Consider the following 17129-nt stretch of genomic DNA (forward strand, 5'->3'; position numbering starts at 1 on the left):
AACTACAGAGGTAATAAAATGGGGAAAGAGCAGACAGGACAACCATAAAACTATGTAGAAAATGCTGTTTGTAAAAAGTAAATGTTTGCCTGAGGCTGTTACAACTGTGGGGAGGGGATGAGGCAGTTTGTCGTTCATCTAGTGTCAAGAAACCTGCATACGCCATTGGATTCATTAAGCCAATTCTAAAAGAAGGGAGTAAGGCCTAGGCTGTAAATCGTGATCATCCTGAATTAGTCTGAAACTCTAGGCCAAGCTTTGGTGAAGTTTCTTAAGTAGTTAAATGGTTTTCTCCCTGGACTTTTGTGATGGACAGTGTTCCTAAAGCCTTTTATCCATGGCTTCATTTAAGGGCTGGTTCCTTTAAGCTTCTTACTTAATCATTACTGATAACTCTGAGACAGAGGACTCTAAACCTGGCAGCTACTGTGTTTGTTGTCATAAAACAGGGCAGTAAGAAGGTACCTAATAGACCATACCACATTATTTTTGGAAAGCCGAGAAAATAGATGAGTTTCACTATTCTCAATTTACAGAGCCTGCATTGATTCGAATGAAGATGGGGACTTGAGTAAATCTACCGTGTTGAGAAACTACAAAGAAGCCCAAGAATATGGTTCTTTTGGCACAGCTGAGATGTTAAATTACTCTGTTAACATATATGACGATGGAAACCTGCTGTCCATTGTGACCAGTGGAGGTATTTTGTTTCCGATTTGGTAACTAGAGATAAACTTGTAACGTGGTAAGGTGATAAATTTCTGTAGCCAAGAAGAAGCCTTATAGAGAATTTAACTTAGAGATTCCACCTAAAGAACTAGGTGTATGATAATAAATGGGATTTGATTCCCTGGCAAGGCGTTGTTTTCTTTAAAGTTGTAACCATGTAGGATCTATTCCAAGAATACAGCTGTAGTCCAGCCACAAAAAAAACACCCAACATAATTCATCTTATGAAAATTCTTTTGGAAGGAATTTTACTTCTGTGTTGCTGACTCTTGAGCAGTTCACCAAGTACAGAGTCGGGTAAAAAGATCCTCATGTGGCACTCTGTGTAATTTCAAAGAAGTGGGAAACTATCCATATACCCATGGACAAAAAAGTTTGTTTAAAACTGTGTATTGTTGGGGACTATTATATAGCAAAATGAATAAATCTACATGTACCAGTATTCATAAATCTCAAATACATAAATTTTAAATAAAAATATATTGATAAAACATTTGTGTGAAATTGTAAAACATGCCAAATAATACCACACAGTGTTCATGGGTGTATGTGTTTGTATGATAAAAATACAGATGGGAAGAATCTACACCAGCTTCTACATAGTGGTTACTTCTAGGAAGGGAGCCAGGATAGCTTTAACCCTTTCTTACCCCCCTCTCACAGTATTATCGAATTATAGTTGAAGTACAATAAACTGCACATACATACACAATTTGATAAGTTTTGATAGACATGTACACCTAGGAAGCCATCACCACTGTCAAGGTAATGGACATATCTATCACCCCTCCCAGTCTACTTGTCTTCCTTCGTAATCCACCCTGATGCACCTGCCCCATATAGCCACTGAACTGCTTTCTGTCAGTGCAGATACTTTGTGTTTTCTGGAATTTTATAGAAGTAGAATAGTTCCGGTATGAAATCTACCCATATTATGGTTATAAATAGCTAATTCCTTATCACTGAGTAGTGGCTCATTGTGTGGATACACCAGGACTTACTTACCCACTCACCTGCTGGTGGACACTCAGATTTTTCCAACACTGGTGTGTAGGTCTCTCTGCAAATATGTTTTTGTTTAATTTGGACTGGTATCTAGACAAACCAGTTGGGTATGGTAAATATGTTTAACCTTTTAAGAAACAGTAGCTGTGCCCTTTTATACTCCACCAGCGGGGTGCGAGGGCTCAACAGCTCCACATTCTTGTGCACATGTGGTGTAGTCAGCCTCCTGTGACATTTAGATGCTCTGACTTGTAAGTGGTGATGTCAGGTGTTTTGGGGGGAGCAGGGGCGGGGGGGGGGATTACATGAAAATCTAGCTTTCCCCTTTTTTTTTTTTGAGAGAGTGCATGTGAGAGTGGGGGAGGGGAATGGAGGGAGAGAGAGAGGGAGAGAGAGAAAATCTCAAGCAGGCTCCATCCCAGCACAGAGCCCAACACAGGATTGAGTCTCACAACTGTGAGATCATGAGCCAAAATCAAATGTAGGATGCTTAACCGACTGAGCCACCCAGATGCCCCAAGCTTCCCTATTTTTAATTGGGAAAAATGAGAAAGGAAGAATGGGTAATATTGGGTCCACAAAGGGGACACTTCTGCGTAAACACATCAAGAAATAAAACATTGTCGAAGCCCATCATGTCTGTTCCTAAACACGCATCCTCTTAGAGTTAACCATGGTCCTGATTTTTTTTTTTTTATCACCGCATTAGATTGAACCATCCATTATTGCTGTTTTTATAGGTCAGAAATGATTAAATAGTGGCACTTGCACGTAGTTCAGTCTAACATAATGTGTTTCCATTTATATAAATGAGATTATTCAGTATATATCCTTTCGTATGTGGTTTCTTTAGAGCAACCTTATTTTTGTGTGCTTCATCTCATAGTGTTTAGAAGTAGTTGATAATGGGGCACCTGGCAGCTCAGTCGGTTGAGCATCTGACTCTTGATTTTGGTTCAGGTCGTGATCTAACAGTTCCATGGGTTTGACCCACGTCGAACTCTGCACTGGCAGTGCAGAACTGCTTGAGATTGTCCCCCTTTCTCTTCCCCACCCCCCTGCTTGCACTGTCTCTCTCAAAATTAATAAATAAACTTTAAAAAAAAGTTTAATATTTATTGCTGTGTGATATTCAATTCATTAATATACTATGTATCCATTTACCATTGATGGATCTTGGGGTTATTTCAGGTTTTGAATTTTGCAAGCAATGCCACCGTGAATGTTTTTGCACGTATCTTTTAGTGTACATGTGCACGCATTTGTGTTGGGTGTATAGTTGGAAGTAGAATTCCTGGGTTGTAGGGTATTCCTGTGTTCAGCTTTCTGTAATGCTGGTCTATATCCTGCCAGTAGTGTGTGGCTGTTGTCAGCCATAAAGTTTTAGCCATTCTGAAAGGTATGCCGAGGTATATCTCATTGTGGCTTTTTTTTTTTTTAAAGGTTTATTTATTTTTTTTAATTTTTGAGAAAAAGGGTGTGAGTGGGGGAAGAGTTGAAAGAGAAGGGAGAGGAGCAGAGGATCCAAAGTGGGCTCTTTGCTAACAGCAGCAAGCCTGATGTGGGGCTCTACCTCACAAACCACGAGATCATGGCCTGAGCCGAAGTTGGACCCTCAACTGACTGAGCCACCCACGTGCCCTCTCATTGTGGCTTTGAACTGCACTTTCCAGATGACTCATGAAGTTGAACATCTTTTCGTATATTTATTTGACATTTGGTTATCATCTTTTGTGAAATGCTTTTCAAGTGTTTTACCCATTTTTCTCTAGGATCTGAAAGATAATATGGATTTAAGCTCTTTGTCAGCTGTATGTATTGCAGATACTTTCTCACCTTTGAGACTTGGATCTTGTTCTCAATGGACAGGATAGAATCCAGGGTAGCAGAGTAATTCAAGGTTTCACTTTTTTATAAATTATTGAGAAGAGACTTAAGATGATAGTATACAATTAGATGTTAAAATGAGAATATTTTTTTTAGATTATTTTATGCTTAATACATAAATTGAATGCTTAAAACTTGGAACCCATGAAAATATTTTGTCATCTTCACCTCTTGCTGCCTGTAGGAGCTCATGGGACACACGTAGCTAGTATAGCTGCTGGGCATTTTCCTGAAGAACCTGAACGGAGTGGTGTAGCTCCCGGTGCTCAAATTCTTTCAATCAAGATTGGCGATACAAGACTAAGCACAATGGAAACAGGCACGGGCCTCATAAGAGCTGTGAGTGTTTGTGAGGTGTTGATTTAGAAGCTTAACGATGGATAGTCTTGGATATTTTTAGTCTTATGAAGTGTTCTTCAATTCACTGGGAATACCTTAGACTGTATTTGGTATATAGGACTTGGTTTTAAGAAGCAAAAATGCTTATTTCAGTTTTAAATTATTTTTATTAAAAATTACTCGATAAAATTTTTTGGAAAATATGAAAATATTATTTATGTTTTACTTTTCATTTCCAGTAAGCCCCCTGACACACTATTTTGAGATACTTTAAAAACCCCAAACAGACCTTTTCACCAGCTTGCTCCATTGGTCTAGGAAGAATTGAACTCATAGTCTGTGTTTCATTTTAACGTATGGATTAGATTTTACTTGAACTTCAGTGATTTTAGAATTCAGTCAGAACCATTCCATTCTGCACCTGCTAGTTGTGTTTTTATTGACTACTTACTATACTGTGTCTCCACCTACCCTTTAAGTTTTTCAGCTTCAAAGTAGAACAGAAGTGGAAGTAGAATATGATTGGTTAAGAAACTGGGAGTCCATGCCTTTATTTTACTGGTCAGTCTTTCTGTAAATTGCTGCCTCAACTAGACTCTTCATCTTTTTAATAGATGATAGAAGTCATCAATCATAAGTGTGATCTTGTCAACTACAGCTATGGAGAAGCTACTCACTGGCCAAATTCTGGGTGAGTGTTCTCAGGCGCTCATGAGCCACAGGCTCGAGCCGACGAAGAGCATTAGATGTTTCTGTGCCTGGGTGGCACGCCACAGATGAAACCGGGCAGTCCCCTGGCTCGGTAATAAGGGCGGGTCTCGTGGGCTCCCGGCCCCCGTTCCCGTGGTCCTGTGTGTGATGTGGTCATTCCCTCCCAGCCGCCGAGACCCGCCGGCCCACCCGTCCACTGCTGCACTTCCGCGTTCCCAAACAGTGTGCTTACCTGACGGAACGTAGACCGTGCATCTCGGTCGCTCAGCGTCACCTTTGATCATCTGCATGTACTCTTACATGGCCTGCATGGCCGTTGACACCGTCTATTCTCTTCAGAGACCTTCAGCGACCCTTCCTTTCTTCCCTCAGCTGATGTTCTCACCTCTTCCTTTCCCAGAGACGATAAAAGCCCTGAGAGGGGACTCCTGTCCTTCCTGCAGCCTACCCTGACCCCAGCCCCTCTGCCTTCCCTTCTTGTAGTAAATGAAGTGCCCGGGGTCAGAAGTCCCTCAAGCACTTGCTGTGTGGTTCCCATTTCCCCTCGCCTTAAAAACTCCCGTAACCTTTCCTGGATTAATACCACTCCACAGGCACGCTCTAGAATCTGCTGCCTTTGAAACAGATGGATCTGTTCATTTCACACTGCTTTCCCTCACTCCTCCAGCAAAACTTGGTTAATGGTGTGTATTCACCACTTCTGAGGCTCCTCAGCACATTTTGACACGTGTCCCGGGTCTTCCTGCCTTTCTGTGCATTGGTGTCTTCCTGCTGCCAAATCCAGTGGCTCAGCCTTGGTCTGTTACCTCACCTTTTTCCCCCCCCAGGGTAATAACTTTGAAATTATTTAAAGTGTTTACTTACCTAGTCATCACCTCTCCCCCATTCCCATCACCAGCCCATCCATATCTGCGTGTCACCCAGTGTCTGAAGCTCTTTCATAAAGCCCTACCAAAAGGAAAACTTTACCGATCCTGGTTTGCTGTCCTCAAGCAACGTAATTTTCTCAGATAACCAGTATTAGATTTCTTGCAACACGTCCCTCCCCGCCCCACCGCCGTAACAGTCACCCTGTCGTGCTCATTTCTTTCCTGAATGTAATCTTGCCTTCTTCTCTTGCTTCAGTACCATTGTCACCTAAGTGTGTTTCTTTCTCTCTTCCTTTGTTTGACCTTCATCCTATTAAAGCCACCTTTCCCTGATACTCTTCCCCTCGTACCCCGTGATTGTTGAGTCTTGGCCCTACGCCTTTTTTCCATTTCCTGCATTTCCCCAACTGTCTAACTTCGTTTCTTTTATTTAATACCAGTTTGCTTCTTGTTTGCTGTCAAGTTCTCGCCAGATTCTTTGTTTTAAATCTTACTCTTAAGTTCTTCCTCTTGCCCGGTTCCCTTTCATCTTTGCCACTGCTCATAGATCTGCATAGGAATCCCCTGAGGAGTCACTTCTGACCAGATCATTTTAAGGGGAGGTGGGAGTCCAGCTGCCTGTTGCCCCACCGTCTGATCCAATTGCTGCCTGTATTTCAGTGTTTGCTTTTGGTCCTTTGGGTTTATTGTCCCTCCATCTATTCACCGTCGTGTCTAGCACTCTTCCCCATTTACCGCGGTCTCACGACTCCTTCCTTACGCTGAGACCCAGCTGGGGTGTGCCGCTTGGACTGGCCATGTCATGTTCCGGCGTTCTGGGGCTGGGTGTGCCACGGGTTACTTGCCCTGCATTCGAACAGCGTGGGGTGTTATAAACAGTGGGAATAAGGCTAAGCACGTATAGTTTGAGAACGTCCCCCGAGTGATTTTCATGCACGCCTTCTTGTAGCCACTGTTTGAGTTCTACTACTTGGAACCCATATTCTAGTTTGGTTTCTATGTACGCCATATTTGAAAACATCTTCACAGTATACTAAGACATTTTTTTGAAAAGTGGGACAGTTTTCTATGTCCAAAGGAATTCTCTCTCTCTCTCTCTCTCTCTCTCTCTCTCTCTCTCTCTCTCAGGAGAATTTGTGAAGTCATCAGTGAAGCAGTGTGGAAGCATAACATAATTTACGTTTCCAGTGCTGGAAATAACGGTCCGTGCCTTTCTACCGTCGGTTGTCCCGGTGGAACTACATCGAGTGTAATAGGTTAGTTTCCCGTTTCAGAGCTGGGCTTAAGAACAAGCCAGCAAACCCCTCAGTGAATGTGATGTTAATCGCATCTCTACTGCATGCAAGACACCGGGAACCTCCCGCGTGTGCCCTCAGGAAGCACAGGTGTAGCCAGACCCGCTGGTTCGAAGGCGACTGCAGTGAGTGGCTTATGGAAAGTACAGGCACAGCCGGGGCTCACAGAAGTGCAGTTGCTTCTGATTTGAGAATTTAGGTGAGGCTTTCTGAAGTGTGGCAGCGAGGATTTCAGTGAGCAGAAATGAGCAAGGGAAGGGTTTTCCAGACTGAGTGAACAACGTAAACACAGATGCTTGCTTCACTTTTTATTTACGGTGTATGGCGGCTAATTTTAGTGTAGTTTCCTCCTTTTCATTTCTTGTGGGACATACAGGAATAGTCAGATGTTGAGAAAGGGAGCTTTATTAATAAGAGCAGTTGAAACACATTTATTCCATGAATGTGACTTCCTTCCCGCTACTTGGTCTGTCGGATGTGATGCACTCAGTTGTTTGTTTCGCTGTCCTTGGACGGGAAAAAATGCCTGTCAACAAGAAGAATTAAGGGAAATCAAAATGAGTTGTGCTCATAATATTAAAGTGGTAAAATTAGCTGTAGCTGCCAACCTCTGTGAAAACACCCACAGAACATAACACCCTCCCTGTTTTGTTTTGTTTTTTTTAATGTGAGGCATGAATGAGGAGGATGAAACGAGAGAACAAATAGGTAGTAAGTGATATCTGGAATTATTTTCTTTACTTTCACATTGAGAGCACTATAAGGCTTATACCTCTTAGCATTTGTAATTGGATGCATGACAGTAGAAACTGTTTGGTCCCAAATAATTTTTCTGGTGTATACACAGTAACTGCTTGAATAGATACATATTATAGTTGTTACTAAAGGCATACAGTTACTGTAGATGTTATCGATACATAGTAACATCTGGGTATCAAAGTTTAGAAACTAGTCCTTTAAATTTTTTTTTTTTTTTAATCTCAAGCAAGGTATAGCTTATTTTGTATGATTTAAAACTTCTTGGTTCAGTAATTCTGTTAAATCCTGTGTTGAGAAAACAGTACCTACCAATGATCTGTCCTTTGTATTTTAGTTCTCGAGATATTTTAAATAAAATGAAACCAAATAGGTCTGAAAGGTACCTACAGATCAAAATACACTATTCTCCCACAATACTCAGTATTTTGTCATGTTCTTATCCCCAGATTCACTAGAAATTTGTAAACTAAATTTTACAAAGTGACTACAGTTTTGCGTGTCTGCATTGTTAACCTAAATCCTGTTAAATCACCTATTTTATCCAGTCTTCTACTCTGTGTCTGTGTTTGCTATAAAGAAGAATTAGGAGCTGGTGGACCTGGATTGTAAGTCTTTCTCCACCAGTCCCTGTGAGCTTAGTAAATTTTTTTCAGCCCTCTCGAGGCCCTGTTTCCAGATTTCTAGAATGAGGAAACTGAGTTTGATCCCTATAGGTCTATGAATTTAGAGTCTTTGTGACTAGTCTGCCTTTACACATTTATCTGAAACACCGAAGCATGTTAATGTCTCTGCTGTTTGCTTGTTTTTACAGCCGTTTCGGGGGAGGGGGTACTGCAAACTTTATGGGTAAGAATATTGGATGCAGAGGTCATTTAAAAATGAAGACCAACTAATTCCCTTACTTTCCTAAAGTTATAGTTTATAACACATTTATCTTTCTATCTTATACATACACACAGTTTTAGGTACATTATTATATTTGATTCACATAATAACCCTGGTAGATATTTTTATAGTCAAAACCAAAGCACCTCGTTTAACATCTGGTACATAGTAAACTTTCCTTGCTTATCAGATTTTCTTTCTTTCCATTTATGAGCAAACACTAGGTACAGGGTGACTAAGGGATTTACCCAAGTGAGTAACAGTGATTTGGAATGAAGCAAGTGAACACATAAGTGACACATAAGCGAGTGAACAGTGGATTTGGAATGAAGATCTAATTTTGTGTCCTTTTGTTAACGATGAAATTCATCCCGTAGGTGTTGGTGCTTATGTTTCTCCCGACATGATGGTTGCTGAGTATTCCCTGAGAGAGAAATTACCGGCCAATCAGTACACATGGTCTTCTAGAGGCCCCAGGTGGGTTGAGAGTGGTGCACGGTCTGTTACATATATTTTGTTGAACTACATGGTGGGGAGGAACAGAGTTTTGATAACTTTACCAGTTCTCTAGGTTTTTACTTTTTCAAGATTATCATTTTGGTAAACAGTCTCATTTCAGGGAAACATCATTCAAGGAACAAATTATAATTATTTCATTGTTAACTGTATGACATACCTGTTCTGAGTGTAAGATTAGAAAAATTGGTTGGAACCTGGTCAAATGTCGTAATGCTAGATTCAAATCCTCTGAGTTCAGGGATCTTCGTAGTCTTTTCTCAATAATTTCTTCTTAAAAAATAAGCTTATTTCAATGGTTGACTGTAACGGTCATTGAAAGCAGTCGGGCTGTAGATCTCCATGGGGATCAGCAAGCTTTGCCTGTGCCATCACTGTAGACTGCCCACATCAGCCCACCTAACTGGCCTAAACGCTGCATCACTGCACAAGAGCAACTGGGGATACAGTTGGCAAAGGTTTATGTGTTTTACATTCAGTTAACAAAAGTGTTACTAAATTTGCTAACTCTCTTCTAAAGGTGATTTTGAAATGTTTTATAGTCAGTATAACACACAAAGTATTAGAAAATGTTTAAACAGACTTTGTTGTTAGTCTTATTTGCCCATAGAACTATAGAATAATTAAAGAATTATTTTAAGAAAATGAGTCAGTCAATTATGGGGGAAACTTGGATTAGGGAGATACTGGTTCACAAACCCAGTTATTCTAGGAATTGAAAATTTGTTTCATGTTTTTACTGTGCTATAAACATGGAATCGTACTTCAAATACATGGTTTAACTGTTAGATTTAATTATTAGGATATGAAGTCTAAAACATTGACTCATCATCACTGAATGAAGCACATTCTGTGTACTATTTGAAAAATCTTCTTTGTCAGGAAAGGTTGTTAGACATACAGAATTTACTTGACTTCCTGGTATTTGCAAGTATGGCACATTTGGTTTTTCCTAACAAATTTTTTTAAGTTTATTTTTAGAGCATGTGTGCAAGTTGGCGGGGGGGGGGGGGGGGGGGGGGGTGGCGGGTACCAAGAATCCCAAGCAGACTCCATGCTGTCAGCACAGAGCCCTGCCGCAGAGCTCTATCCCATGAACTGTGAGATCATGACCTGAGCTGAGATCAAGAGTTAGACGCTTAACTGACTGAGCCACCCCAGTGCCCCAAATATGGCATATTTATTAAAAGACACATTACCAAACAAAGTCTACATAAGCATGTTTTGAATTTGTATTGCCTATTGTATTTTAGAAGAACATCATCACTATTTAAGGATACTTACATAATGTTTATGTAAAGTTTTTTTTTTGGTAAGGAATATGTGAGGTTTATATAAAGAATATTTATATGGGCGCCTAGGTGGCTCAGTCAGTTAAGTGCCCGACTTTGGCTTGGGTCATGATCTTGCGGTCCGTGGGTTCAAGCCCTGCATCAGGCTCTGTGCTAACAGCACAGAGCCTGGAGCCTGCTTTGGATTCTGCGTCTCCTCTCTCTTGCCCCTCCCCCACTCATGCTCTGTCTCTCTTCATCTCTCAAAAATTAACAAATGTTGAAAAATGTTTTTTAATTAAAAAAAAAAAAGAATGTTTTTAAAGTAGACTCCATACCCAACACGAGGCTTGAACTCACAGCCCTGAGATTGAGTTGCACGCTCTATACCTAGTAAGTCAGCCAGGAGCCCCCAAATTTTATTTTTTTTAATGAAAACTGTATTTACATATCATGGAACCCTTTTTGGAATACTTACTAAATGTTTTATGATTAGCCACTTTAACAGAGTAGTGGGAAATGACTACAGAGAAGCAGGAAGTAGTTAGAATTCATGACTTTTCTAGTTCTTTTTTCCAGTTGTGAAATGCCACATGCTCGTTGTGAGTATCGATAGACAATATAGATGGTGCAGATCTCATGGGGACATTTTCAAGGACATTCTTTTAGTTACTCTCCTCCTGTACATAAATGCGAGATCACATGATTCAGGCACCTCCATAACCTTTGTTACTCAGTAATACCATATGAAAATCTTTCCAGGTCAACAGATATTTATTTACCTGGCGGTATTTGTTTTAAGGTATTCACTAAAGGGGGGGGGGGGTGGGGGGCGGGGAGCACTGGCCTATTTCAGGAGGAGAATCTTATTTGCATTGCTTTCAGCTCTGTATAAATTTGAAACCAAATTGCACTAGTATTCCTAGCCAGGAATAAAAATAGTTCAGTCAGTGGGAGGAAGGGTGGTAGGAGGGAGAGGCCAACAATTTATGGGGAATTTATGGCCACTCTTCCAGGGAGGCCACAGGAGTGTGTCATGTTATTCCTTTGCTTGGGACACAGGGCAAAGCTTGTGTTTGCCGACTGTGCGATGAGCTCTGTGGACTTTATCTCATTAGATCTTGTGCAGTCAAAGCCCTAAATAAGGTGGCCGTGTTGACTTGAGCTGTCCAGGGTGACAGCCACGAGTCCCACGAGGTTAGTCTGAATTGAGATGTGCTGGAAGGGTGTGTGTCAGATATTCAAGACTTATTTCAAAAAAGAATATAAATTAACTCATTTTTTTCTACCAATTACATACTGAAATTATATTTTGGATACATTGGTTTAAATAAAATACATTATTAAAAGGAATTTTACCAGTTTTCTTGTTAGCTTTTAAAAAAATTTTTTTTAATGTTTGTTTATTTTTGAGAGACGGATGTGAGTGGGGGAAGAGCAAAGAGAGAGGGAGACACAGAATCCAAAGCAGGCTCTGAGCTGTCAGCACAGAGCCCGACACAGGGTTCGAACTTCTGAACCATGAGATCGTGACCTGAGCTGAAGTCAGACGCTCAACCAACTGAGCCTCCCAGGTGCCCCACATTAGCTTTTTTTAAGTGGGGCTTTTGGAAAGTTTTAAATGCCCCATGTGTCCCACATATTTCTTTTGGACAATGATGTATTAAATTTTAGACAAAGGCAAAGCTTCCACTTATTGCATACAATAAAATACATTCATTAAGGAATCTGAGCAATGACATTTATTTTCCCTCTGTAAATATACCTGATATCTTTTACACATAACCCCAGATACACACGGACACACACACAGATTTTGTTCATTTATAGGGAAAATAATTGCTATATAATGGAGAAATAGCTGTGCTGGTTATTTTTTTCCGATTGATTCTGATACTACAAATTATCCGTGGTATTGTACTCTAGATTTATTTGACCACTGGCATTTTTATGAATGCCCATGTTTATCGAGTCCTCAACCATCATAAGCAAACTTTAATGGCTTTTCATTCAGTGCCGATGGGGCCCTAGGAGTGAGTATCAGTGCACCAGGAGGAGCCATTGCTTCTGTCCCTAACTGGACATTGAGAGGAACTCAGCTAATGAATGGGACATCCATGTCTTCTCCTAATGCGTGTGGAGGCATCGCCCTGATACTTTCTGGTAAGGACGTTGCTTAGTGCTCTGCTCGGTCTGACTTGGTACTGTTTCTAAATTCCAGTAAAGTGATGGTGAATCTTAAGTCTATAGCATAATATGAAGTCAGGTATTAGCCATAAAAAATAATTGAACAAATTTACCTTTTTGCAGACAGATGTTTGTGTTTTCTGAAGTTCTCGTGGTGAGAAATTGTGTAGAATTGGTAATGTTCTGGCCCAAAGTAAAGTTTAAGGTGGAGAAAAATTATGTGATTATAATTAATTAAATGTGCATTTGTTCATTCAACAAATATATTTATTGGCTGTTAATGACCATTGAGCATTATTATGGCTCAAAAGTACTTGCCCCTGTGGAGTTTATATTACAGCTGTGGGAGACAGACTATAAACAGAATTACCAGTAGTTTATCTTATGTGTTAAAAGGTAATGAATATTGCCGTGGAGATAAGTAAAGTGGGAAGGGTGGTAGGAGTTCCTGGGGTGGTGTTCGGAGGCTCACAGGATAAATTGGGTGGCATGGGCATTGACTGGGACTCAGTTATGGTCACCGGGTTGTTGCAAAGATTCCACTTCAGGAGTGCTCCTCTCATGAAGTCCAAGGACCCTCTGCCCTCATTTCTAGCCCCTTTCAACCACATCAGGTATTTAAGTTTGCTCCATGCTTCCGGTCCTTGCACGTATTATTCTCTCTGCCCAGAACTCCTTTGTGCCATGTTTTGGCCTTACAGACTCATGTGCGTTCTGGTAAGATTCAACTCACATCTTCCTTCGCCTGATAGAGCTTCACCTTCTTTTGGATTCTCACTGACAAAATTAGCCACTTTCTTGATTTGCTCTGGCAGCAGCATCTTTCCACATTCTCATCTCCTACAGTATGATAAGCGCACACATGCTTGATGAGCTCTGCGGTTGGCAGGAATGCTATATTACTTGGGGTTCCTAGGTGGCTTGGTTAAGCGTCCAACTCCGGCTCAGGTCATGCTCTTGTGGTTTGTGAGTGCGAGTCCTGTGTCCGGCTCTGTGCTGACAGCTCAGAGCCTGGAGCCTGCTTCAGATTCTGTTATCTTTCTGTCTCTGCCTCTCTGCTGCTCATGCTCTGTCTGTATCTCTCTCTCTCTCTCTCTCTCTCTCTCTCTCTCTCTCTCTCTCTCTCTCTGTCTGTCTCTGCAAAATAAATAAACATTAGGGGAAAAAAAAAAAGGAATGCTATATTACTCACCTTTTATCTCTAACAACAATCTTCAACACAAGGCTGACAAATTGGTGACCTCCGTGTCCTTCTCACAGAACAGTCCTTCCCAGCTAGCTACTCCTGGCATCACCCGGGAGGCTGTTAGTATCAGTGCCTGGGATCCAGTCTCAAAGATGCTGAAGTAATTGAGCTGTAGTGAGGCCTCAGCATCTTGTCTCGCTTGTTTGTTTTAAGCTCCCTTGGCGTTTGTAACACGCAGGGAGGCTGGTGAGTGTTGGTACTGCTGGCAAGCATTGGACCAGCAGTGTTTTAATGAAAGTGTCACCTGAATGCCTTTGGCATCTCCTCTGCAGAGAGGGCACTAATGCCACAGCATAATGGGCATCAAGTGATTTTTGTTGAATGACATCTGTGCGTGATGCTAGCAGCTTGAGTCAGACTGTTGTACAGGTTTTTAAAAAAGATTAAGAAATGGGCATGTTAAAGCCGAGAAATGTGTGTGTTATTGCTGCTGGTGAGGGAAAGAGATTTCAAGTAGCAGACTCTCTAATACTCCTTTTCTTGCTTTTGCTTTGTCATTTCAGGTCTGAAAGCTAATAATGTTAACTATACGGTTCATTCAGTCAGAAGGGCTCTAGAAAACACTGCCGTGAAGGCTGACAATATAGAAGTATTTGCCCAAGGACATGGTATTATTCAGGTAGTGTTGTGTGTGTGAAAAATGGATTGCTAATCAAGATGCAGCCTTAGCTATTACTGGATAATATTTCATATAATAACAGTGATTGAGTTGATCTAATTCTACGTTACGTGATCGTAATAGTTTCCGAGCTGGTAAGCAAACAGGGTATGAAGCAGATTTTGTAGCTAAGACAGATTTGTTGCAGTAAGAGAAATACAGTAGATGTAGGACACACAGGGTAGAAATTCAAAGCGAAGAGGTCAAGGGCAGAAGCTGTCACTGTAACGGCGTATGGAGGAGTCCCTAACTTTGGTCACTTGGGAATAGTGATGTGAGTCCAGAGAGTGGAGTGGGGTTGCGGGGGTGGTTGAACTGGTGTTGTGTCTGAAAAGGTAGACTTGTCCTCTTAGGCGAATGTACAGACTTTTTGCCTGTACTTTGCTACAACCGAAATCAAGTTGGTGATTTGTTAATATTTTCTTGACCCAACCATTGATGTTTTACTTTTTTTTTTTTTTTAATTAGGTTGATAAAGCCTATGACTACCTCATTCAGAATACGTCATTTGCTAATAAATTAGGTTTCACTGTTACTGTTGGAAATAACCGAGGCATCTACCTCCGAGATCCCGTTCAGGTGGCCGCACCTTCAGATCATGGCGTTGGCATTGAACCTGTATTTCCGGAAAATACCGGTAAGTAATAAATGGACAGTAAGCTGAGGTGCTCACATTTGTGGTTTGAATGAATAGTATCGTACGAGAGAAAGGCCATTTGGGTTAACGTTCTAAAGAGAAAACATGAATTGCCAATATTATTATCTTAAATCTTACATAGTTTAGGGAGATGCGATTGCAGGTAGGGTCCTGATATCATGGCAATTCAGTGAGTCTGGTGACTACAGAGGAAAAGAGTAGCCTAGGCCTTCAGTGACCCAGAGTTGTATTAAATTGTGGACAATCAAGCATCAGGTTCCTTTTCTTTGCCACTTTGACTGCTTGGGTGTAAGACAGAGAGGTTCGGTCAGAGAGTGGGTGGCAGAAGCAGCTAGCCAGAACCACAGCTCTTGGAGGTAGGAACAGAATGGTCACCACTGTATCCTTGGCATCTTCCTTTGGGTCAGATGGCACATAGTCATGAAAACACCCTGTCGTGAGGCTGTGGCCACACGGGTAAAACGTGAACGGATCACAGGTGCACTACAGCCTAGGAAGGTCCTGTGGCTGTTATTTAAGCTGTGTTTTAGAAGCCCATGTCCTAGTGCATTTTTACAATTGACTAAACTCATTTGTTAGGTTTTAAGAGAAGGTAGAACTTTTGAAAATGGAAGAAAAGGAAAAAAGTACTAATCTTTAATTTTTGGTCTTTTTAATGCTAGAAAACTCTGAAAAAATATCCCTTCAGCTTCATTTAGCTTTAACTTCAAATTCATCTTGGGTTCAGTGTCCCAGCCATTTGGAACTCATGAATCAGTGTAGACACATAAACATACGTGTGGATCCCAGGGGCTTAAGAGAAGGATTGCATTATACAGAGGTATTGGTGCATCTCCATTTTCCTTTCTAAATACTCTTTAAAATGTGTAAAAGTACCTTATGTGGCAGTCTGTGTTCCCATTGGTCTGAATTAGTTAAGGGTGGGTATGCATGCATTTGTTATTTTGCCATTAATTATGTGACCCGACATCAGAAAAGTGGTGTCCGCTCGTGCTTAAGGCTTTTAAGTTTTAATATTCGATTACTTTACTCTGTGAATAGATTTTACCTTTTTTTCTCTTGTAAAGGTTTATGGATACTGAAACTTCCTCTTTTTTTTTTAGGTGTGTGGCTATGACATAGCCTCCCCTAACGCAGGTCCTCTGTTCCGAGTTCCAATCACTGCAGTGGTAGCGGCCAAGTAAGTAACGAGTTACCGCAGCTGTTGTTACATGGAACTTTTTCGTGGCTATTTATGGAAATAGGGTGAACTTTTAAAGGATTGATAGACCAGAATCAGGTAACTGGGCTTTAGTTCTGCTTCTTGCTCGAAGTTCAGGGTGGCACATAGTCTTTGTATCGCTTGTTGACTGTGAGAATACCTGGGGACGTCTCATGTGCCCTGCCCCAGCGCTGTGCCCGGTCTGATCCGTCTGCGGTTGGTGGTATTGTTTCGTCCCATCACCTACTATTTCCAGACTCTTCCCTTCCCATCTTGTCTTTCACCCCAGAACCGAGGAACTCTGATCTGATCGTACCGCTTCCTGTTTAAGATACATTGGTGGCATTCCCAAGGATCAATGCTCTTTAAAACAGCAAGCACTGATCCTTCAAAACCAGCATTTCCTATCACCCCATCCACCCAGCTGCACGTTTCCACTCACTGGTGCCGTCGCCCAGGTTTCCTCAGACTGGCATGTTCCTGGTCATCCCCAGGCGAAGGCAGTCCCTTCTGGCTGCCTCATGGCACTTTTTACGTGCCTGCAGTACAGGCTTTAGCCATTATGGTCAATGTTAGTTTACCCCATTGGACTGTGAGCCCGCTGAAGACACAGGGACTGTATCCTACGAGTTCCTGTGTGGAGCCCATTACATAGTATATTCGGAACAAAACAAATTGTTTAGTAGATGAAGTACGAGATCGAGATGGGAATTCTGGAAACAACAGGAAGTTCTCAGTTAATGGTTTCTACTGAGTTAGTTACACTGGTAAATATTAAATATGCCCTAGGTCTCAGCCTGTAAGATACCTAGGATGAGATTCTGGAGATAAAAAGTGACATACACATGGAGAAATTACAGAACACTTAAATTCTCAGATTTTCCCTGGAAGTCCAGTAGGAAGTTAGACAAAA

General features: G+C 41.3%; 1 protein-coding gene across 9 annotated transcripts in view; it reads left to right on the forward strand.

Moving 5' to 3' along the window:
• Positions 1–17129, forward strand: part of TPP2 (tripeptidyl peptidase 2) — a 67940-nt gene that overhangs the window by 22421 nt on the left and 28390 nt on the right. For all 9 annotated transcript variants that reach the window (XM_043582633.1, XM_043582623.1, XM_043582627.1 and 6 more), the window contains 10 exons: positions 537–700; positions 3806–3960; positions 4575–4651; positions 6669–6796; positions 8857–8956; positions 12281–12429; positions 14203–14318; positions 14826–14994; positions 15678–15835; positions 16119–16195. In XM_043582633.1, the coding sequence (XP_043438568.1) occupies positions 537–700; positions 3806–3960; positions 4575–4651; positions 6669–6796; positions 8857–8956; positions 12281–12429; positions 14203–14318; positions 14826–14994; positions 15678–15835; positions 16119–16195 (1293 nt within the window). The remainder of the gene's footprint in view (positions 1–536; positions 701–3805; positions 3961–4574; positions 4652–6668; positions 6797–8856; positions 8957–12280; positions 12430–14202; positions 14319–14825; positions 14995–15677; positions 15836–16118; positions 16196–17129) is intronic.

This window comes from Prionailurus bengalensis, chromosome A1 (assembly GCF_016509475.1).
Source record: "Prionailurus bengalensis isolate Pbe53 chromosome A1, Fcat_Pben_1.1_paternal_pri, whole genome shotgun sequence".
NCBI lineage: Eukaryota > Metazoa > Chordata > Mammalia > Carnivora > Felidae > Prionailurus > Prionailurus bengalensis.